At 45.1% G+C, this 24,512-nt stretch overlaps 1 protein-coding gene across 2 annotated transcripts; it reads left to right on the forward strand.

Annotated features, from left to right (window-relative positions):
• The first annotated feature begins 13,514 nt into the window (after window positions 1-13,514).
• On the forward strand, window positions 13,515-23,703 carry LOC139559087 (zinc finger protein 182-like). 2 transcript variants are annotated; one of them, XM_071374791.1, is made up of 6 exons: window positions 13,515-13,616; window positions 13,924-14,022; window positions 14,586-14,746; window positions 17,355-17,470; window positions 18,057-18,200; window positions 22,399-23,703. In XM_071374791.1, the coding sequence occupies exons 3-6, from the start codon at window positions 14,632-14,634 to the stop codon at window positions 23,086-23,088; spliced, it is 1,065 nt and encodes a 354-aa protein (XP_071230892.1). In that variant the 5' UTR covers window positions 13,515-13,616; window positions 13,924-14,022; window positions 14,586-14,631; the 3' UTR covers window positions 23,089-23,703. The 2 variants fall into 2 exon arrangements, with proteins under 2 accessions (XP_071230892.1, XP_071230891.1); XM_071374790.1 differs by lacking the exon at window positions 13,515-13,616 and having other exon boundaries at window positions 13,917-14,022.
• Window positions 23,704-24,512: the final 809 nt, after the last annotated feature.

Below are 24,512 nucleotides of genomic sequence, written 5' to 3' on the forward strand. Positions count from 1 at the left end.
AGAGCGAGAGTACGGGCAGACACCGTGTTACGCAGTAGAGCGCATGGTGTCTCCTGTACGCGTGCATAGCCCGGTTAGCCCAACGCATCTGGCCACCAGTGCGTCTCCTCGGGCCGGCTTACATGGCACCAGCCTTACGTATGGTGTCCCCGGTTCGCCTACATAGGCCGGTGCGGGTTATTCCACCTACCCGCACTGGTCGGGCGACGGGGAGCATACAACCAGGTAAGGTTGGGCAGGCTCAGTGCTCAAGGGAGGCAGTACGCCTGCACGGTCCGGTATTTCCGGCGCCACCTCTCCGCTCCAGCCCAGTACCACCAGTGCCTACACCACGCACCAGGCTTCCAGTTCAGACGGCGTTGGGCAGACGGGCAGTTCAGTATGCCCTGTTCCTCGCTTCCAGAACCCAGTTCCTCCTCCACGCACTAGCGCTGTGGTGCGTGTCTCCAGCCCATTACCACCAGTGCCTACACCACGCACCAAGCCTCCTGTGCGTTTCCAGAGTCCTGTGCGTCCTGTTGCTGCTCCCCGCACTAGCCCTGAGATGCGTGTCCCCAGCCCGGTACCACCAGTTCCGGCACCACGCACTAGGCCTAATGTGCGTCTCCAGGGTCCAGTATGCCCTGTTCCTCCTCCCCGCACTAGCCCTGAGATGCGTGTCCTTAGCCCGGTACCTCCAGTTCCGGCACCACGCATCAGGCCTATAGTGCGTCTCAGCCGGCCAGAGTCTGCCGTCTGCCCAACGCCGTCTGAACTGTCCGTCTGCCCAACGCCGTCTGAACTGTCCGTCTCCCCAGCGCCATCTGAGCTGTCCGTCTCCCCAGCGCCATCTGAGCCATCCGTCTCCCCAGCGCCGTTAGAGCCATCCGTCTGTCCCGAGCCGTCAGAGCCGCTCGTCAGTCAGGAGCCGCTAGAGCCATTCGTCAGTCAGGATCTGCCAGGGCCGCCAACCAGACAGGATCTGCCAGAGCCGCCAACCAGACAGGATCTGCCAGAGCCGCCAACCAGACAGGATCTGCCGGAGCCGCCAACCAGACAGGATCTGCCGGAGCCGCCAACCAGACAGGATCTGCCGGAGCCGCCAACCAGACAGGATCTGCCGGAGCCGCCAACCAGACAGGATCTGCCGGAGCCGCCAACCAGACAGGATCTGCCGGAGCCGTCAGTCAGCCATGAGCGTCCAGAGTCGCCCGCCAGCCATGAGCGTCCAGAGTCGCCCGCCAGCCATGAGCGTCCAGAGTCGCCCGCCAGCCATGAGCGTCCAGAGTCGCCCGCCAGCCATGAGCGTCCAGAGTCGCCCGCCAGCCATGAGCGTCCAGAGTCGCCCGCCAGCCATGAGCGTCCAGAGTCGCCCGCCAGCCATGAGCGTCCAGAGTCGCCCGCCAGCCATGAGCGTCCAGAGTCGCCCGCCAGCCATGAGCATCCAGAGTCGCCCGCCAGCCATGAGCGTCCAGAGTCGCCCGCCAGCCATGAGCAGCCAGAGACACCGAAGCGGATATTGACAATGCTGGAGTGGGGGCCACGTCCCGCACCCGAGCCGCCGCCATATTAAGGCCCACCCCGGACCCTCCCTTTCTGTGTCGGGTTTTGCGGCCGGAGTCCGCACCTTTTGGGGGGGGGTACTGTCACGCCCTGGCCTTAGTATTCTTTGTTTTCTTTATTTTAGTTAGGTCAGGGTGTGACATGGGGTATGTTTGTGTTTTTGTCTTGTCTTGGGTGGTTGTAGTGTCTAGGGGGATTTGTTAGAGTGTATGGGTTTGTGTTGAGTGAATGTTTCTAGGGAAGTCTATGGTTGCCTGAGTGGTTCTCAATCAGAGACAGATGTTTTTCATTTGTCTCTGATTGGGAGCCATATTTAAGGTGGCCATAGGCATCGTGTATTTGTGGGTAATTGTATATGTTGAACGTTTGTTGCTTGTCCATGCACTTACGTCATTTAGCTTCACGGTCGTTTGTTGTTTTGTGTATAGTGTTCGTTTTCGTGTTTTTCCTTTCTTCTAATAAAAGAAGATGTATTTTGCACACGTTGCGCCTTGGTCATCTCTCTCTCCACAAGACGATCGTGACAGTGGTAAGCTGAATTTTTTTTGGCGGGGATGGTTTGTCCTCGGGGTTTTGCCTGACATATCAGTTCTGTTATACTCACAGACATAATTTTAACAGTTTTAGAAACTTTAGAGTGTTTTCTATCTAAATCTATATGCATATCCTAGCTTCTGGGCCTGAGTAACAGGCAGTTTACTTTAGGCACGCTTTTCATCCGGATGTGAAAATACTGCCCCCTATCCCTAGTTCTTTTCTAAATTCTTCAAGCTCTGTGTATGTAAGGACAGACGCTGGGAGACGAGAAGCAAGTACAGGGAGTGAAGATTTAAAGGATAAATGGACATGAACCAATGATGGGCAGCCTGGCGCCCTCGAGTGCCAGAGAGGGGGAGCGGGTGCAGGCGTGATAGTGTAGTTGGTTGTGGATCATTGCTAGACAGCTATTTTCAAGTCTCGCCATATTTTAACTAGGCCACTCAGGAACATTCAATGTAGTCTTGGTAAGAAACTCCAGTGTATATTTGGCCTTGTGTTTTAGGTCATTGTCCTGCTGAAAGGTGAATTTGTCTCCCAGTGTCTGGTGGAAAACAGACAATCAAGTTTTCCACAATTTTGTCTGTGCTTAGTTTTATTCCGTTTATTTTTATTCCCAAAAATTCCCTAGTCCTTTCCGATGACAAGCAGACCCATAACATGATGCAGCCGCCACCATGTTTGGTACTCGGTGATGTGTTGTGTTGTATTTGCCCCAAACATAGTGCTTTGTGTGCAGCAAAAAAAGTGTATTCCTTTGCCACATTTTTGCAGTGTTTATTATTTATTAGTGCCTTATTGCAAACAGGATGCATGTTTTGGAATATTTTTTATTCTGTACAGGCCTCTGTCACACTTGCTTCATCCATTTGTCAGCACTACTGTTGTTTCCGTTTCCCCTGTGCAGACGCTGTCCATATTCTGTTCCTGTCCGTGGTTATTAAATGTTCACTCCCTGTACCTGCTTCTCGTCTCCAGCGTCGATCCTTACAGAATGCTGACACCACTATACGAAGCATCAGGGAGGTTTTTTGTTTTGTTGGTGACGTCTGGTCCGGGTGTCACCGCCTATGGAACCGGGGGTGCCTCAGCTGGCTCGTCAGGCTTCCACGCCTTAGGTGGTTCAAGAGGTTTTCTTGCCCCGGTTGGGTTGGCAGGCTCCCATCCCACGTCATGCCTCAGCCAGCTCATCAGGCTCCCACCCCACGTCATGCTTCAGCCGGCTCATCAGGCTCCCACGCCTCAGCGGGATCGTCGGGCTCCCACGCCTCAGCCGGATCGTCAGACTCCCACGCCTCAGCCGGCTCGCCAGGATCCCATGCCTCTGCCGGCTTGTCGGGCTTCTACGCCCCCCAGCTGGCTTGTCCAGCGCCCATGCCTCGGCCGGCCCGTCAGGCTCGCCCAGGTGGGACGCCGGGTGGCGCCGCTAGGGGGGAGTACTGTCACGCCTGCTCACGGTCTCCCTCTTCGGCGCTCGAGGGCGCCAGGCTGCCTTTTATTACGCACACCAGTCACCATCATTACACGCATCAGCGCTCATTGGACTCCTTCATGTTTTGATTGCCTTCCCTATATCTGTCTGTTTCCTCTGTTTCATCCCCTTGTCAGCATTATTGTCGTTTCCGTTTCCCCTGTCCAGATGCTGTCCGTATTCTGTTCATATCCGTGGTTATTAAATGTTCACTCCCTGTACCTGCTTCTCGTCTCCAGTGTCGATTCTTAGAGGCTTCCTTCTTTTCACTCTGTCATTTATGTTAGTATTGTGGAATAACTACAATGTTGTTGATACATCCTCACCTATCTCTTTTTTTACCTGTTTTTTTTTTTTACCCATTTACCAATAAGTACTCTACTTTGTGAACCAATGGAAAACCTCCTTGGCTTTGTGGTTGAATATGTGCTTGAAATTCACTGCTCGACTGAGGGACCTTACAGATAATTGAATGTGTGGGGTACAGAGAAGGGGTATGTCACGACTTCCGCCGAGGTCGGGTCCTCTCCTTGTTCGGGCGGCGCTCGGCGTCGCCGGTCTTCTAGCCATCAATCACTTGTTGTGTATTTAACCCTCTTTTCCCCCCATGTCTTTGTGTGGGATTGTTTATTGTAAGTGCTTGTGCAAGTGTTGATTGGTGCACGACGGGTTTTTGTACCCATATCTTGTTATTTTTATGCCGTTGGTTTTGCTATTAAACTGCTCCGGCTATTAGCAAGTTCTGCTCTCCTGCGTCTGACTTCCCTGCCACCGGTTACGCACCCCTTACAGGGTAGTAATTTAAAAATCATGTTAAACACTATTGCATGCAGAGTGAGTCCTTGCAACTTTTTATGTGACTTGTTAAGCACATTTCTACTTTTCTATTTAGCCTTACCATAAGAAAAGGGTTGACAAGACATTTCAGATTTTAATTTCTAATTAATTTGTATACATTTCTTAAACATAACTTTAAACATAACTCCACTTTGACATTATGGGGTATTGTGTGTAGATCAGTGACACAAAATGTAAATGTAATCGATTTTAAATTCAGGGTGTAACACAACTAAATGTGGAAAAAGTCAAGGGGTTTGAATACTTTCTGAAGGCACTGTATGTTCAAAATGTGTGAAATTGTGTGGGTTATATTTTTTTCTTTTTTCGATTTAATTGTTTTTCCATTGTGAATCCCATTGTGAATTTGTGTAACATATCTTGACAGGCTATATAATATAATGTAACCTAGGGGCACAACTTTCACTGGGGACGGGGACAATTGCCCTTATTTTAGCGCCCCAAAAACGTAATACTTCCAGATCAACTGTAATGTCAATACCATTGTAAAGCACAATTTCTCCCCTTTCCAACATTATCAATGACATGACCTAAACGCTGCCCGTTTCTGCATAATTCAAGTAGGCAATGAGCAATGAGTCTTTTTAAAAATGGCGGGTGGGGAAGCGAAACTAATGTGTGATAGTGAGAAGGAGAGATGTTGTGAGGGAAAATTGCTTTTTTTCACTCGATCTGTCCAACTTATCACCTTATCGCCTCTAAAATGTTAATAAAACACTATAAAGAGTTTATATAATGTGTCATTACATACCTATTTGAAGGTTTGTGTCGAATTTGAATCGGGTTTTTAGGGCGGTGCTAAAGTGATCTTAGAAGTAAACAGCGGCTTTGAGAATGATGATCGCATGCAATGATGACGCAAAAAATGACTAGGTATCTCCCCTTACCCCCGTCACTGTCCATTTATTGTTTTTAAACGATGAGAGAAGTGCTACACCTGGTGGAGAGAGATTGTAAGACAGAAATAGTGGCTTTATGCGTGCTGTACGTTATGACATGACACGTCACGATGTAACGGAGGGTCCGTTTTTTCAACTTTTCTCCAATACTATAGATCCATTACCATGTCGATCAACGCTTGAATAGAAACCTAGTTCACACCCCCGATTTTGAAGTCAACACAGTCGCTACAGTCCCATTAGTTTTCTTTGTAGCCTCGTTTGAATGTTGCGGTTAGGCACATTTGTACAGAATGGGGTGAGTTTACGTTACTGTAACTGTTATTGCAGCTTTCTGTTTGTATGTAACGTTAGCTTGCACTTTAATGGCATCCCTCGAGGAGATTTTCTTTTATCTTTCTAACCAGGAGAAGTACTATGAAGACACCACGGATCTCGACAAGAGGCGCAACATTCCGAGAAATTCACCAGTGTAACATTAAGCAGTTAACTTCTATTAGATAACTGGACTGATTTAGCTATGTACAACCATTTTTCAACAACCATTTTCAATCTAACGTTGGCTGCTGAGGAGAGGATGGCTCATAATATGGATTAAATGGAATGGTATCAAACGTGTGGTTTCCATGTGGTTGATGCCATACAATTGACTCCATTCCAGCCATTATTATGAGCTGTTCTCCTCTCCCCTCAGCAGCCTCCACTTATATAGTTATATGTCTGTCATATTGAGGTATCTAGCTATAAGTTAAACCTGATCAATCAAATGGATAGGTGTAAGCAATTATGGTAATTACAAATGCCCTTAACTAGGTGTCTTTGCTAGACAGACACGGGGGAGGATGAAAGTGAGAGACAGACAGAGAGAGAGAGAGAGCAAAAAACAGCAGTGCAAATGTACTTAGACTTGAGTATTTCAACAACTCTTCTTCCAACTTGTTAGGCAATCACATCTACCTACGGGGGAAGGATGGCCAGCCACACAGGAGGGTGAATTTTACTAAGGAAGAGAAGGAGGCCGTGCTGACCGAGATGCATGCTGGCCATTTCGGAGTGAAGCGCATGATTTCCAAAATCAACCTATGCTTCTTCTGACGGGGAATTGTCAAGGAGGTGTACACCTGGGAAAGTGAAATAACCGTTTGTTTATTAATCACATTCTATTATATATGACATATTATGATTTCAATGAATGTCATATTAGAGAGCACACAATGTTTCAATGTGTCACTTTTTGCGCAAAGTTCAGTACCCTGTCTAGCCTGCCAGAAGTTTGAGAGGGAGCAGACTGTGGCGCAGGAGTTGAAGCTAATCAAAGTTATTTCACCATGGCACATGATCTGTAAGTGTCCAAATTCAAATTTTGCCCTGATAAGTTGTTTGTAATGGTTGCTTTATTTGACCACAGCAGAGTTTAATATTATAGTGTGTGTGTGTGTTTCCTTACGAATATGAAAATCTGCATATGGTATGACACAGATATGTGTAAGAATAAAGTAATCCAGGAATGGCAACAGCTGGTGTCTGACAGCGACCGATCACTTTACCAAGTGGGTGGAGGCAAAACCCATTAAGGTCAGTAAAAGAAGAGTACGTGCTTAACTCTAATATCCCTTCTGTAACCAGTTAAAAAGGGTGCTTGGAACCAAAAATAGATTTTTGGTTCGTATGATACCCATCAAGGATGAGACTAACAAGGCCACCTCCAAGACCATGGTGGACATCTTCAACACCTGCCCCCCAGGAGGTATCCCATCCACCAGAACCAGTGAGTTCAGATCAGTCTGATTCGCTGTGCTCTTAGTCAGAGGGGGACCAGCTTGAGGTAGGCTATACCTTCCAAAAGTGATGAAAAGTACATATTTTCCATTTATAACACTGCACTAATCCATTACATTTTCTCACAGTAAAGTGTAACCTGTGTGTTTGCATGTTTACGTCTTTGTCTCCTACCCTGTTCCCTTTAACTCTGCTCCTGTTCTCCAGGAACTAGGGGTTCTGCCCAACACCCAGACGTGGATCCACCCTCCAACTTTTCATTACATAATCTACAGCTACTGTTGTTGTTATGTTGTCATTATATGCTAAGAAAGTTTTCTTGCTCTATCATACCGGGCACATAATATGTGAGATACACAGATGAACTAAAAACACTGCACTGCAAACACTCAGAACAGAGAGAGCAGCAGTGCCTGGACTTTGCAGTCTCTCTCTTCAAGTCCCCCTTCTGAGACTGGCTGTCTGTTGAGAACAAGTGACAGGCAGAGCCTCGCAACCACTTCTATATTCCAAACACCAGAATTCATTATTTTAGTCCATGATTGCAATGTGAGTGCACAAAAAGTCTGTTAAAATAAATGAATGACACAATTGTACCAAAAACTATCAAAGTTCATTTATTAAAATCTTAAATATTGCCAGGTTGGTTTTCACAGCTGTTTCACAAGGTGTTCGTTATTGTAAGTTATCTTTTGTTTGTATTTATTTACTCCACATTATTCATTGTTGTATCCTAGGACCTACAATAGATACATATATATTTAACTACAAGGGTGTACTAATGAGCTATGCGAGATAGAAAAAACAAATCATAAAATGACAACTGAAATTAGATTACAATAGATACATACAGTGGGGCAAAACAGTATTTAGTCAGCCACCAATTGTGCAAGTTCTCCCACTTAAAAAGATGAGAGAGGCCTGTAATTTTCATCATAGGTACACTTCAACTATGACAGACAAAATGAGAAAGAAAAATCCAGAAAATCACATTGTAGGATTTTTTATGAATTTATTTGCAAATTATGGTGGAAAATAAGTATTTGGTCAATAACAAAAGTTTATCTCAATACTTTGTTATATACCCTTTGTTGGCAATGACAGAGGTCAAATGTTTTGTGTAAGTCTTCACAAGGTTTTCACACACTGTTGCTGGTATTTTGGCCCATTCCTCCATGCAGATCTCCTCTAGAGCAGTGATGTTTTGGGGCTGTTGCTGGGCAACACGGACTTTCAACTCCCTCCAAAGATTTTCTATGGGGTTGAGATCTGGAGACTAGCTAGGCCACTCCAGGACCTTGAAATGCTTCTTACGAAGCCACTCCTTCGTTGCCCGGGCGGTGTGTTTGGGATCATTGTCATGCTGAAAGACCCAGCCACGTTTCATCTTCCATGCCCTTGCTGATGGAAGGAGGTTTTCACTCAAAATCTCACGATACATGGCCCCATTCATTCTTTCCTTTACACGGATCAGTCGTCCTGGTCCCTTTGCAGAAAAACAGCCCCAAAGCATGATGTTTCCACCCCCATGCTTCACAGTAGGTATGGTGTTCTTTGGATACAACTCAGCATTCTTTGTCCTCCGAACACGACGAGTTGAGTTTTTACCAAAACGTTCTATTTTGGTTTCATCTGACCATATGACATTCTCCCAATCTTCTTCTGGATCATCCAAATGCTCTCTAGCAAACTTCAGTCGGGCCTGGACATGTACTGGCTTAAGCAGGGGGACACGTCTGGCACTGCAGGATTTGAATCCCTGGCGGCGTAGTGTGTTACTGATGGTAGGCTTTGTTACTTTGGTCCCAGCTCTCTGCAGGTCATTCACTAGGTCCCCCCGTGTGGTTCTGGGATTTTTGCTCACCGTTCTTGTGATCATTTTGACCCCACGGGGTGAGATCTTGCGTGGAGCCCCAGATCGAGGGAGATTATCAGTGGTCTTGTATGTCTTCCATTTCCTAATAATTGCTCCCACAGTTGATTTCTTCAAACCAAGCTGCTTACCTATTGCAGATTCAGTCTTCCCAGCCTGGTGCAGGTCTACAATTTTGTTTCTGGTGTCCTTTGACAGCTCTTTGGTCTTGGCCATAGTGGAGTTTGGAGTGTGACTGTTTGAGGTTGTGGACAGGTGTCTTTTATACTGATAACAAGTTCAAACAAGTGCCATTAATACAGGTAACGAGTGGAGGACAGAGGAGCCTCTTAAAGAAGAAGTTACAGGTCTGTGAGAGCCAGAAATCTTGCTTGTTTGTAGGTGACCAAATACTTATTTTCCACCATAATTTGCAAATAAATTCATAAAAAATCCTACAATGTGATTTTCTGGATTTGTTTTTCTCATTTTGTCTGTCATAGTTGAAGTGTACCTATGATGAAAATTACAGGCCTCTCTCATCTTTTTAAGTGGGAGAACTTGCACAATTGGTGGCTGACTAAATACTTTTTTGCCCCACTGTATATATACACTGCTCAAAAAAATTAAGGGAACACTAAAATAACACATCCTAGATCTGAATGAATGAAATATTCTTATTAAATACTTTTTTTCTTTACATAGTTGAATGTGCTGACAACAAAATCACACAAAAATTATCAATGGAAATCAAATTTATCAACCCATGGAGGTCTGGATTTGGAGTCACACTCAAAATTAAAGTGGAAAACCACACTACAGGCTGATCCAACTTTGATGTAATGTCCTTAAAACAAGTCAAAATGAGGTTCAGTAGTGTGTGTGGCCTCCACGTGCCTGTATGACCTCCCTACAACGCCTGGGCATGCTCCTGATGAGGTGGCGGATGGTCTCCTGAGGGATCTCCTCCCAGACCTGGACTAAAGCATCCGCCAACTCCTGGACAGTCTGTGGTGCAACGTGGCGTTGGTGGATGGAGCGAGACATGATGTCCCAGATGTGCTCAATTGGATTCAGGTCTGGGGTACGGGCGGGCCGGTCCATAGCATCAATGCCTTCCTTTTGCAGGAACTGCTGACACACTCCAGCCACATGAGGTCTAGCATTGTCTTGCATTAGGAGGAACCCAGGGCCAACCGCACCAGCATATGGTCTCACAAGGGGTCTGAGGATCTCATCTCGGTACCTAATGGCAGTCGGGCTACCTCTGGCGAGCACATGGAGGGCTGTGCGGCCCCCCAAAGAAATGCCACCCCACACCATGACTGACCCACCGCCAAACCGGTCATGCTGGAGGATGTTGCAGGCAGCAGAACGTTCTCCACGGCGTCTCCAGACTCTGTCACGTCTGTCACATGTGCGTGTGAACCTGCTTTCATCTGTGAAGAGCACAGGGCGCCAGTGGCGAATTTGCCAATCTTGGTGTTCTCTGGCAAATGCCAAACGTCCTGCACGGTGTTGGGCTGTAAGCACAAGCCCCACCTGTGGACGTCGGGCCCTCATACCACCCTCATGGAGTCTGTTTCTGACCGTTTGAGCAGACACATGCACATTTGTGGCCTGCTGGAGGTCATTTTGCAGGGCTCTGGCAGTGCTTCTCCTTGCACAAAGGCGGAGGTAGCGGTCCTGCTGCTGGGTTGTTGCCCTCCTACGGCCTCCTCTACGTCTCCTGATGTACTGGCCTGTCTCCTGGTAGCGCCTCCATGCTCTGGACACTACGCTGACAGACACAGCAAACCTTTTTGCCACAGCTTGCATTGATGTGCCATCCTGGATGAGCTGCACTACCTGAGCCACTTGTGTGGGTTGTAGACTCCGTCTCATGCTACCACTAGAGTGAAAGCACCGCCAGCATTCAAAAGTGACCAAAACATCAGCCAGGAAGCATAGGAACTGAGAAGTGGTCTGTGGTCACCACCTGCAGAACCACTCCTTTATTGGGGGTGTCTTGCTAATTGCCTATAATTTCCACCTTTTGTCTATTCCATTTTCACAACAGCATGTGAAATGTATTGTCAATCAGTGTTGCTTCCTAAGTGGACAGTTTGATTTCACAGAAGTGTGATTGACTTGGAGTTACATTGTGTTGTTTAAGTGTTCCCTTTATTTTTTTGAGCAGTGTATATAAGGCGACCGGAAACATGAATGAATACAAACAGTGTAGCTATTCCCTCCGCAAGACAATCAAACAAGCTAAGCGTCAGTATAGAGACAAAGTAGAGTCGCAATTCAACGGCTCAGACACGCGAGGTATGTGGCAGGGTCTACAGTCAATCGCGGACTACAAAAAGAAAACCAGCCCCGTCGCGGACCACGATGTCTTGCTCCCAGACAAACTAAACAACTTCTTTGCTCGCTTTGAGGACAATACAGTGGCACCGACACGGCACGCTACCAAAACCTGCCGGCTCTCCTTCACTGCAGCCAACGTGAGTAAAACATTTAAACGTGTTAACCCTCGCAAGGCTGCCGGCCCAGACGGCATCCCTAGCCGTGTCCTCAGAGCATGCGCAGACCAGCTGGCTGGTGTGTTTACGGGCATATTCAATCAATCCTTATCCCAGTCTGCTGTTCCCAAGAGGGCCACCATTGTTCCTGTTCCCAGGAAAGCTAAGGTAACTGAGCTAAATTACTTATCGCCCCGTAGCACTCACTTCCGTCATCATGAAGTGCTTTGAGAGACTAGTTAAGGACCATATCACCTCCACCCTACCTGACACCCCAGACCCACTCCAATTTGCTTACCGCCCCAATAGGTCCAGAGACGACGCAATCACACTGCACACTGCCCTAACCCATCTGGACAAGAGGAATACCTATGTAAGAATGCTGTTCATCGACTACAGCTCAGCATTTAACACCATAGTACCCTCCAAACTCGTCATTAAGCTCGAGACCCTGGGTCTCGACCCCTCCCTGTGCAACTGGGTCCTGGACTTCCTGACGGGCCGCGCCCAGGTGGTGAGGGTAGGAAACAACATCTCCACCCCGCTGATCCTCAACACTGGGGCCCCACAAGGGTGCGTTCTCAGCCCTCTCCTGTACTCCTTGTTCACCCATGACTGCGTGGCCATATACGCCTCCAACTCAATCATCAAGTTTGCAGACAACATTACAGTGGTAAGCTTGATTACCAACAACGATGAGATGGCCTACAGGGAGGAGGTGAGGGCCCTCGGAGTGTGGTGTCAAGAAAATAACCTCACACTCAATGTCAACAAAACAAAGGAGATGATCGTGGACTTCAGGAAACACCAGAGGGAGCAGCCCCCTATCCACATCGACGGGACAGTAGTGGAGAAGGTGAAAAGTTTTAAGTTCCTCGGCGTACACATCACGGACAAACTGAAATGGTCCACCCACACAGACAGTGTGGTGAGGAAGGCGCAGCAGCGTCTCTTCAACCTCAGGAGGCTGAAGAAATGTGGCTTGTCACCAAAAACACCCACAAACTTTTACAGATGCACAATCGAGAGCATCCTGTCGGGCTGTATCACCGCCTGGTACGGCAACTGCTCCGCCCACAACCGTAAGGCTCTCCAGAGGGTAGTGAGATCTGCACAACGCATCACCGGGGGCAAACTACCTGCCCTCCAGGACACCTACACCACCCGATGTCACAGGAAGGCCAAAAAGTTCATCAAGGACAACAATCACCCGAGCCACTGCCTGTTCACCCTGCTATCATCCAGAAGGCAAGGTCAGTACAGGTGCATCAAAGCTGGGACTGAGAGACTGAAAAACAGCTTCTATCTCAAGGCCATCAGACTGTTAAACAGCCATCACTAACATTGAGTGGCTGCTGCCAACATACTGACTCAAATCTCTAGCCACTTTAATAATTAAAAATTGGATGTAATACATGTATCACTAGCCACTTTAAACAATGCCACTTTATATAATGTGTACATACCCTACATTACTCATCTCATATGTATATACTGTACTCTATACCATCTACTGCATCTTGCCTATGCCATTCGGCCATCGCTCATCCATATATTTTTATGTACATATTCTTATTCATTCCTTTACACTTGTGTGTATGAGGTAGCTGTTGTGAAATTGTTAGATTACTTGTTAGATATTACTGCATGGTCGGAACTAGAAGCACAAGCATTTCGCTACACTCGCATTAACATCTGCTAACCATGTGTATGTGACAAATAAAATTTCATTTGAGATTATTTCAGTGTAGATAGGGGAATGGCAGGTTAAAATAAAAACATGACAGCCAGACAAGCCAGTGTTTGAATCAAACGGATTTGCATATGAATGGCTTGGAAATTAGCTGACTTCGTGATCTGTAAGTGTGATTTATCAAACAATATAAGCACACCTGTAGGAGATAACCATTGATAAATACCAATTATTCTCAGCCTCAGTTCTCAGCCTTGGTGCAAGACCTTGTGTATTTACGTTTCGAAATTCATCTAATGAACCATACATGGTAAAAATCATCCCTTTAAAGCGCGTGGGGAATATACAACGTCGCAACCTACAACTGCTAAGAGAAAAAAAGAGACTGAAATAGAAGTGCTAGTGTCAGAGATTGAGTACAACCAAAAGCATTTATTTGGCTCAAGCTATAAAAACAACGCTACAAAGAGATGATGAGGTAACGTTAGTTGCTTTAAGACAAATGAGTAGGCAACAGTCACCGATAAACCATCCATCCTCAACAGCTCCCTCCTGTAGGCATATATGCCAACATTGCTGTTCTGCAGAATGAACAAGTCCTGCGTACCACCTGGCTACCACGATACATCTCATTATTGTAATCTTGTTTAGAATATTCGATGAAGGTTGTTGACTTCAACTGCCTGTATTCAATAGACAGAGACGCTATGCTACTAGCCTCATGTCATGAATATGCATAGTCAAATCGAGGCAACTTGGATATTAAGGGTTTTTCTCCCACCCAGTCTCTCAACTTGCAGTGATTTGCCAAGCCCGTAAGATCCAGTGTCACGTGATATAGGTCAAGAGTTCACACAAAGACTTCATTTCATTGGACACTTTGGGTAAGCAACGGTTGAAGCTAACTAGCTAGCTTACGTATAAATGTTTACATAGATTTTGCCTTGGATTTTAGTGTGCAATCCCAAATTATATAAATAAATTTGCATGAAAACCGAATGCAACAATATAGCAAATGCAATTTCATAATTTTTGCGGAAAATGTATGCTTTAGTTCCAGTTTGAATTTCCCCCTCCCTGTTTTCTGCATTGCCTGGCTAAATATATAACGTTATTTGCTTTCTTATATTTGTAGTTTTTCTGGGTGGTTATCAATGCATTTTTCTGTTCTGTAAAACGTCTATCTGGTGGCAAAGGCTAAGCCCGCCAGCCTTCCTAGCTAGCTAGCATACTAAATAATCATTCATCAAGTTCCTCAATCATTTGATCCACGGCGCATTTTGTTGGTTGTTGCTGGCTACGTTACCTAATTAACGTTAGTTATCGAAACATACACACAGGTTCACATTGGCTTGCTATTAGTTGCCAATTAACATTAGAAAAATAAGACAATGCTGAAAATATGAATTTATTCCCACATCCGATGATGCCTATATTTTTGTTACAGCCCTATGTAAACTTGTGTTTGCATTGCTGGGTGGATTCAGACGTCAATGGAGTTGGGTAATGTTATGTTGGACATAGAGCAGGTCGTTCTGGGGGAAGAGGTGATGACCAGTGCCACAGCGTCCACCATCAAGCCACAGACTGTTCCTGCTATCCAACCCTGTAAGCACACATTTGTGTATATATATATATTTTTATATATATACATATTTTTTCACCTTTTATTTAACCAGTTCTCATTTGAAACTGCGACCTGGCCAAGATAAAGCAAAGCAGTGGGACAAAAAAACAACACAGTTACACATGGGATAAACAAAAGAACAGTCAATAACACAATAGAAAAATCTATATACAGTGTGTGCAAATGGAGTAAGGAGGTAAGGCAATAAATAGGCCAATAGTAGCGAAGTAATTACAATTTAGCAAATTAACACTGGAGTGATAGATGTGCAGATGATGATGTGCAAGTAGAAATACTGGTGTGCAAAAAAGTAAATTAAAACAATATGGGGATGAGGTAGGTAGTTGGATGGGCTATTTACAGATGGGCTGTGTACAGCTGCAGCGATCGGTAAGCTGCTCGGATAGCTGATGCTTAAAGCTAGTGAGGGAGATATACGTTTCCAACTTCAGCGATTTTTATTTTATTTATTTTTTATTTATTTTTATAAATTTGTTCCAGTCATTGGCAGCAGAGAACTGGAAGGAAAAGCGGTCAAAGGAGGAATTGGCTTTGGGGGTGACCAGTGAAATATACCTGCTGGAGCGCGTGCTACGGGTGGGTGTTGTTATGATGACCAGTGAGCTGAGATAAGGAGGAGCTTTAGCTAGCAAAGACTTATAGATGACCTGGAGCCAGTGGGTCTGGTGACAAATATGTAGCGAGGGCCAGCCGACAAGAGCATACAGATCGCAGTGGTGGGTGGTATATGGGGCTTTGGTAAAAAAACGGATGGCACTGTGATAGACTGCATCCAGTTGTCTGAGTAGAGTGTTGGAGGCTATTTTGTAAATGACATCGCCGAAGTCGAGGATCGGTAGGATAGTCAGTTTTACGAGGGTATGTTTGGCAGCATGAGTGAAGGAGGCTTTGTTGCGAAATAGGAAGCTGATTCTAGATTTAATTTTGGATTGGAGATGCTTAATATGAGTATTGAAGGAGAGTTTACAGTCTAGCCAGACACCTAGAATATGTGGACAACTACAAATACCTAAGTCAGAACTGTCCAGAGTAGTGATGCTAATTGGGCGGTCGGGTGCAGGCAGCGATCGGTTGAAGAGCATGCATTTAGTTTTACTTGCGTTTAAGAGCAGATGGAGGCCACGGAAGGAGTATGGCATTGAAGCTCGTTTGGAGGTTTGTTAACACTGTCCAAAGAAGTGCCAGATGTGTACAGAATGGTGTCGTCTGCGTAGAAGTGGATCAAGGAATCACCCGCAGCAGGAGCGACATCATTGATATATACAGAGAAAAGAGTCGGCCCGAGAATTGAACCCTGTGGTACCCCCATAGACTGCCAGAGGTCCGGACAACAGGCCCTCCGATTTGACAACCTGAACTCTATCAGAGAAGTAGTTGGTGAACCAGGCGAGGCAGTCATTTGAGAAACCAAGGCTGTTGAGTCTGCCGATAAGAATACGGTGATTGACAGAGTCGAAAGCCTTGGCCAGGTCGATGAAGATGGCTGCACAGTACTGTCTTTTATCAATGGCGGTTATGATATCGTTTAGTACCTTGAGCGTTACCAGCTCGGAAACCAGATTGCACAGCGGAGAAGGTACGGTGGGATTCGAAATGGTCAGTGATCTGTTTGTTAACTTGGCTTTCGAAGAGTTTAGAAAGGCAGGGCAGGATGGATATAGTTCTGTAACAGTTTGGGTCTAGAGTGTCTCCCCCTTTGAAGAGGGGGATGACCGCGGCAGCTTTCCAATCTTTATGAATCTCGGACGATACGAAAGAGAGGTTGAACAGACTTGCAACAATGGTGGCGAATAATTTTAGAAAGCGAGGGTCCAGATTGTCTAGCCCTGCTGATTTGTACGGGTCCAGGTTTTGCAGCTCTTTCAGAACATCAGCTATCTGGATTTGGGTGAAGGAGAAGTTGGGGAGGCTTGGGCAAGTCGCTGCGGGGGGTGCGGAGCTGTTGGCCGGGGTTGGGGTAGCCAGGAGGAAAGCATGGCCAGCCGTAGAGAAATGCTTATTGAAATTCTCGATTATAGTGGATTTATCGTTGGTGAGTGTTTCCTAGCCTCAGTGCAGTGTGCAGCTGGGAGGAGGTGCTCTTATTCTCCATGGACTATACAGTGTCCCAGAACTTTTTGGAGTTAGAGCTACAGGATGCAAATTTCTGTTTGATTTCTGCAAAATGCTAGCCTTTGCTTTCCTAACTGACTGTGTATATTAGTTCCTGACATCCCTGAAAAGTTGCATATCGCAGGGACTATTCGATGCTAGTGCAGTCCGCCACAGGGTGTTTTTGTGCTGGTCGAGGGCAGTCAGGTCTGGAGTTAACCAAGGGCTATATCTGTTCTTAGTTCTACATTTTTTGAAAGGGGCATGCTTATTTAAGATGGTGAGGAAATTACTTTTAAAGAACAACCAAGCTTCCTCTACTGACGGGATGAGGTCAATATCCTTCCAGGATACCCGGGCCAGGTCGATTTAAAGGCCTGCTCACAGAAGTGTTTTCGGGAGCGTTTGATAGTGATTACAGATAGTTGTTAATGTGTTTGAATTTCAAGTGCAGTATCTCCTCTCCTTTTATTGCAGATCAGCATGACAGCCTACAGTGTTTTCAATGCTTCATTACATTTTGTAATGCCAAGGCCAAGGAGAGGCACATGAGAAAGAGCCATCGTGAGGAATACAAGCAGTCACTCCAACAGGTACGGAATGGATAAAAGAAATGCAAGATGCATTGCAGGAGTAGGGTGAAATTGCCCCTAGATGCTGATCTTGGGTAATTTTTTTGATTTTCTTTAGTAATGGTTAAGTTTAGAATTCAATCAAATTTCAATCAAATGTATTTATAAAGCCCTTCTTACATCAGCTTTTGTCACAAAGTGCTGTACAGAAACCCACCCTAAAACCCCAGACAGCAAGCAATGCAGGTGTAGAAGCATGGTGGCTAGGAAAAACTCCCTAGAAAGGCCAGAACCTAGGAAGAAACCTAGAGATGAACCAGGCTATGAGGGGTGGCCAGTCCTCTTCTGGCTGTGCCGAGTGGAGATTATAACAGAACATGGCCAAGATGTTCAAATGTTCATAAATGACCAGCAGGGTCAAATAATAATTGTGGAGGGCAGGGGAGCTGATCGTAAATCTGTATGGTGTACCTATGGGAAACTTCACCCCGGAGCTGCAAAGCACACAGCTTAGCAGCAGGATGCTGTAGCCCTATATGCACAGCATATATAATGATGTACATTACCTCTAACACTTAATTATTTGCTGTTTTGTGTTATTTTGCAGACCGATACGCTGTTCACCTGTTATGTGTGCGATCGTACCTTCTCCTCCTCTGAGGAGCTGACACAGCACCAGACCTCACACAGCCTGGAAGACAAGCCCTTCCGCTGCCCCCACTGCCAGGGAAGCTTCCGGACCTTCTCTGAGGTGAGACAACGGTCTTTCAATGAAAGTAGTAAAGTCTTTTGTCTCTAATGACTTTTAGTTGTGTGAAAGGACCCCAGTAATCTCAGTTACCCCAGAACTAAAATCGTTCCAAATTTGGTCAGATGCTCGAATAGGTTTTGGGGGTAAACGTGTAAGAAGTTGAGATTTCCGGTTTGCGACGTCTCCACCCTCGCAAAAGGAAACTCTTAGCCAAAGCCCTCCCTTCTGATATTTTCACCTGTGTTTATCATCCATCAAAGCAAAGTCATTTAACCCTTTTATACCCGTACTCGGGTTGAAAATGGCAGATTTGGGCACTGATAAGCTATAAACAGTGCTGTATGCTTATAGCTTCAAGGTGCTGTATGGCTTTTGACTGACAGCCGTTCTGAACTTCAGCACCGCATGCGGCAAGAAGTTGCCCCCGTCCTTCCTGCTAATTGGGTAACTTTTGCTGATTAAAAAAAATAATAATAATTGTTTGAGGGAATTCTATAAATATGAAGAAGACTCAATGTATTTTGAAAGATGAGACATTGAAGATTAAAATAAATACCACTGATGTCATACAAGCCCAAAAGTCCAAATGTGCATATCACATTTCCATATCACAAAACTCCTGTCATATACAGTGTCATTGTTTATAATCACTGTTTTATGTACAGTTACAAGATGACATGGTGTCAACCTGGGTTGTTCTGAATAGAATGAGCCTATGTTTGTCTATTGTGAAGAAAATTCACTGCAGAACACGCATCTGAAGGCACTCATGACTCCTTTCTAAGCGCACCAAAATTCTGATCTGTTTTGCTGAATTGCCTTGTGAAAACCTAACACTTATAACTTAGCTAGTCATGGGGCGGCAGGTAGCCTAGTGGTTAGAGCGTTGGGCCAGTAACCGAAAGGTTGCCTGATCGAATCCCCGAGCTGACAAGGTAAAAATCTGTCGTTCTGCCCCTGAACAAGGTAGGCCGTCATTGTAAATAAGAATTTGTTCTTAACTGACTTGCCTATTTAAATAAAGGTTACATAAAAAAATACATGTTGGAACAACCTTTCAAACAACCTTTCAAATGATGCCCACCTGACCCAGATTACAATTTAAAATGGGCCGTTTGTGGATTGTGTAAACAACAGTAATTGTGCGATGGTGGGGATGCAGGGCTGTTCCAAACAACTACAAGTGTGCTCATCTCAAGCACCTTATATTTGAAGACTCTTCTTTAGCCTTGTGCACACTGCTCAAATAAGTTTTGTTTTTCAAATTCTGTTTTGGAATACTGACTGTCCAAACAGCAAGTTACAAGTGACCAAATCAGACGTACAGTGGGGAGAACAAGTATTTGATACACTGCCGATTTTGCAGGTTTTCCTACTTACAAAGCATGTAGAGGTCTGTAATTTTTATCATAGGTACACTTCAACTGTGAGAGACGGAATCTAAAACAAAAATCCAGAAAATCACATTGTATGATTTTTAAATAATTAATTTGCATTTTATTGCATGACATAAGTATTTGATCACCTACCAACCAGTAAGAATTCCGGCTCTCACAGACCTGTTAGTTTTTCTTTAAGAAGCCCTCCTGTTCTCCACTCATTACCTGTATTAACTGCACCTGTTTGAACTCGTTACCTGTATAAAAGACACCTGTCCACACACTCAATCAAACAGATTCCAACCTCTCCACAATGGCCAAGACCAGAGAGCTGTGTAAGGACATCAGGGATAAAATTGTAGACCTGCACAAGGCTGGGATGGGCTACAGGACAATAGGCAAGCAGCTTGGTGAGAAGGAAACAATCTGTTGGCGCAATTATTAGAAAATGGAAGAAGTTCAAGATGACGGTCAATCACCCTCGGTCTGGGGCTCCATGCAAGATTTCACCTCGTGGGGCATCAATGATCATGAGGAAGGTGAGGGATCAGCCCAGAACTACACGGCAGGACCTGGTCAATGACCTGAAGAGAGCTGGGACCACAGTCTCAAAGAAAACCATTAGTAACACACTACGCCGTCATGGATTAAAATCCTGCAGCGCACGCAAGGTCCCCCTGCTTAAGCCAGTGCATGTCCAGGCCTGTCTGAAGTTTGCCAATGACCATCTGGATGATCCAGAGGAGGAATGGGAGAAGGTCATGTGGTCTGATGAGACAAAAATAGAGCTTTTTGGTCTAACTCCACTCGCCGTGTTTGGAGGAAGAAGAAGTATGAGTACAACCCCAAGAACACCATCCCAACCGTGAAGCATGGAGGTGGAAACATCATTCTTTGGGGATGCTTTTCTGCAAAGGGGACAGGACGACTGCACCGTATTGAGGGGAGGATGGATGGGGCCATGTATCGCGAGATCTTGGCCAACAACCTCCTTCCCTCAGTAAGAGCATTGAAGATGGGTCGTGGCTGGGTCTTCCAGCATGACAACGACACGAAACACACAGCCATGGCAACTAAGGAGTGGCTCCGTAAGAAGCATCTCAAGGTCCTGGAGTGGCCTAGCCAGTCTCCAGACCTGAACCCAATAGAAAATCTTTGGAGGGAGCTGAAAGTCCGTATTGCCCAGCGACAGCCCCGAAACCTGAAGGATCTGGAGAAGATCTGTAGGGAGGAGTGGGCCAAAATCCCTGCTGCAGTGTGTGCAAACCTAGTCAAGAACTACAGGAAACGTATGATCTCTGTAATTGCAAACAAAGGTTTCTGTACCAAATATTAAGTTCTGCTTTTCTGATGTATCAAATACTTATGTCATGCAATAAAATGCAAATTAATTACTTAAAAATCATACAATGTGATTTTCTGGATTTTTGTTTTAGATTCCGTCTCTCACAGTTGAAGTGTACCTATGATAAAAATTACAGACCTCTACATGCTTTGTAAGTAGGAAAACTTGCAAAATCGGCAGTGTATCAAATACTTGTTCTCCCCACTGTATGTGTTCAGGCATCAGTCATTTGCTGTCATGGCTACACTTGTTGTCATAGTACAGTGGTGTAGGCAGATTGGTGGTGGTGCTCGTGCTTCCTATCACTCAGAAGTTATGTAGCAACAATGCCTGCCATGGAACTTTTCCCGGTTGCTTTGAATGTTCAAAATTATAGTGTAAGAACACTTTTTAAAGCCTCAAATGATAAGATGATACAACTTTCAGAAGGAGTAATTTTTGGCTAGTCACAGCAGTCAGCTATAGCTAGGTAGCTGTTCAGCTGTCTAGCACATTCACTCATTTTGTTTGTAAACAATTAACAAGCTAGTTAGCTACAACCTCCATGTTCTTGTCAAACTCAACAGAGTAGCTAGCAAGCAACAAGAAATGCCAAATGAGTCCAAAAACCACTTGACAGCAAATAAATCAGATTTGACCGTTCAGTCACAAGTCGCATGGCCAGGTATCGGATTTGTATCTGACTTCAAACCACCTATGAAGGTGGTTTGAAATGTGGCCTTTAGCTTTTTCAGACTGCAGGAAAAATAACAGATTTGAATCGGATATGCAAAAAAAATGGATTTGAGTCTCTTCAAACGGCTTGAAATGACTTAGGAACTGTGCACATTTAGGTGTGTGGCCACTTGGAGACTGCAGTTATTCCTCTCATTCAAACAATTGTAAATGCAGGAATATTCTTATGTTACTGAATGTATCCAGAGTATTTTCAGATTTTGTTATTAACAAATGCAGTGAAAAGTACAGTAAATGTAAAATGCACATACAATCAAGTGTAATGTTTGGATTCAGTCTTGAACTGTTATCAGCTTTGGTCTAATAATTTCCCTATATAACTTTTTACATTTCTTCTGTAAGAAACATTTGAATTTAGCCCTGTCCATATAGGCCAATTCCCATGATTGTCAAGAGTTAAGCACTGCCTTCGCCCAATCCTGATGCATCCAAATAATCAGTGACGAAAACACAAGACCCAGAATGTATTAGTGCTTCTCATTATCTCACGCATCCCATAGAATGCAGACAGATCTACGGTACCAGTTATGTTTACATAGTCTCTCCATTAGATATTAGGACCCCAGCAATATTAGCTGTGGTCATGGCATCAGCTAATGGGAATAAAGATAAAGAACCAGTGGCTAGGCAGGTGCTCTGTAGTGCATCTGCCTTCTGTTGTCCAATGGGGACCAAGTCACCAAGTTTGTTTCCTCAAGATGCCCTAAGCCTCTTATAATTTTGTTTCTGTCTCTCATAGTTGACACTCCACCGGCGACAGCTGTGCAAGGAGCGGCAGTGTGTGTGCAAGGAATGTGGCATGGTATTCCGGGGCCCAAACCAGTTACGCACCCACCGCCTCACCCAGCACCCCCAGCCACTGGAAGAGGAGGATGATGACACCAAGACTCACCGTTGTGGCAAGTGTGGCCGCGGGTTTGAGGCGGAGGTGGATCTTGTGCTGCATCAGGAGAACTTTGCGGGTGATCAGCATTGCGATGCAAAGGTCCCGGCCAAAAAACGTGGCCGACCTCCCAAGAAAGTGGCTGAGGCAGCAAACGGAGAGAAGAGCGGAGAAGCTGAGGAGGGGGGAGACGAGTCTGTGGCAAAAAGAGGGAAAGGACCGGGGCGACCCCCTAAGGAGGAGCTCCAAATTCCCTGTCCTGAAGCTGAGTGTGACCTCACCTTCTCCTCTGTTGCCCTTCTCCGGGCCCACAAGAAGGAGAAGCACGGGCGGCCGCCTCAACTTCGCAAGGCTCACCCCTGCTCTGAGTGTGAAGAGAGCTATGCCCGGCTGGAGCAGCTCAAAGCCCACATGGCCAGGGCTCACAGCTCTGGCCGACACAACTGCCCCACCTGCGGCAAGAGCTTTAGTCGGGAGAGCAACCTAAAGGCACACCAGAAGACACACACTGAGGGAGAAGAGGCAACAGACAAAGAAAAGAGATAATCTCGGGAAAGGGAATATCATCATGAAAATGTAATGGATGGTTTCGGGTTTTGAAAATATAATTTGGGGTAAAACAGGCCTTGATGTGGGTGGGTTTTTTATGTTCAAGATGGGGGTTTGGAATATGTGACATACCATACACAAAAGCACTCAGTTGGATCATTAGATTGTTCGTGGTTATTTTAAAGGGCTTTTAGAAAAACAACAAAATGTACTGTGTATAAAACCCTTTATACAGATGTGTACATAATTGTGAATTACAACTGCCCCCCAGAGTGGGAATCTATTTGTTTCCATATTGCCAACACCTTTAAAAAATTATAATTCTGTATTCATATTATGGATGTAGAGCTAGTCTAACGATTTGCCTCAAATGTGAGAAGTTTTTGTAACTTATAGTATTGATTTTAGTAGGTAATCAATGGGTTTTATGGTGTACCATTCCACTCATAATTTAGTTTGTTCCTGTCAAGGCATCTTCTGATCATGTAAATTTATATTGGTCTGGGGAATCCATTGTTCCGTAAAGGATGTCATTGTTGTATTCAGGTGATCTTGTACTTTTTTTCATCCACAATGAAATAGTAATGGCATTAAACTAAGGAGTGATTTCAATTGCAGTCTGTAATCAATGTGAATTTAAGGTTACGGGAAATGTCACCCTGAAATGAATGGAAACTATAAGCACTGAATGATTGTATGGTGCTTATCTTTTCCATTCATTTGGGTTTGTTGTGGCAGAAGGAGCTAGTGAGGATAGATGGGAAGAATGAGGAGGAAATCCAAAGGCTTGTGGCAGGAAAATATGAGAAGAGGTCAAGGAGGTAGAAAGACAAAGGGATAGAGAATAACAGCCTCAAAGGCAAAAGCTTGTAGTGGAGAAGGGGAGTAAGGATGAGAATAACACCTTGACCGAGCTAAAGCGTGAGCTGGAGCTTAACCTGGCTAATTGGAGAGGAGATGGGCTAAGGAGGAATGGGTCAAAGCCAGCCTGGAGATGTAGAGGAGCAGCAAAGAAATAGGGATGGTGCTGCTGAAGGAGATGGATGCTTTGGAGAAGTCACTATACAAAAATAGTCCATGAATATTGGCAGGTGGTGAGTCAAATGAAAATGAGCATCATGGAGAAGGAGTGCAGAGAGAGATGGAAAGACAGATTTTTTTGTGGGTATTTTATATCATTGCTGTGCTCACTGCTTATAGTTGTCATTTCAAATAAGAATCTGTGGTTACCTGCACAATTTTATACTGAACAAAAATATAAACTCAACATGCACCAATTTCAAAGATTTTACTGAGTTCCAGTTCATGAGGAAATCAGTTAATTTAAATATATTAATTTGGCCTTAATCTATGGATTTCACATGACTGGGAATACAGATATGCATCTGTTGGTCACAGATATCTTAAAAAATATGGGCCTC

The sequence above is a fragment of the Salvelinus alpinus genome, chromosome 29 (genome assembly GCF_045679555.1).
Source record: "Salvelinus alpinus chromosome 29, SLU_Salpinus.1, whole genome shotgun sequence".
Lineage (NCBI taxonomy): Eukaryota > Metazoa > Chordata > Actinopteri > Salmoniformes > Salmonidae > Salvelinus > Salvelinus alpinus.

Coding starts and splice junctions, on each gene's coding strand:
- LOC139559087 (XM_071374791.1), top strand. CDS start 14,632: ATGGAGTTGGGTAATGTTATGTTGGACATAGAGCAGGTCGTTCTGGGG. Junction 14,747..17,354: donor TGTTCCTGCTATCCAACCCT/GTAAGCACACAT, acceptor CTTTTATTGCAG/ATCAGCATGACAGCCTACAG. Junction 18,201..22,398: donor GCTTCCGGACCTTCTCTGAG/GTGAGACAACGG, acceptor TGTCTCTCATAG/TTGACACTCCACCGGCGACA.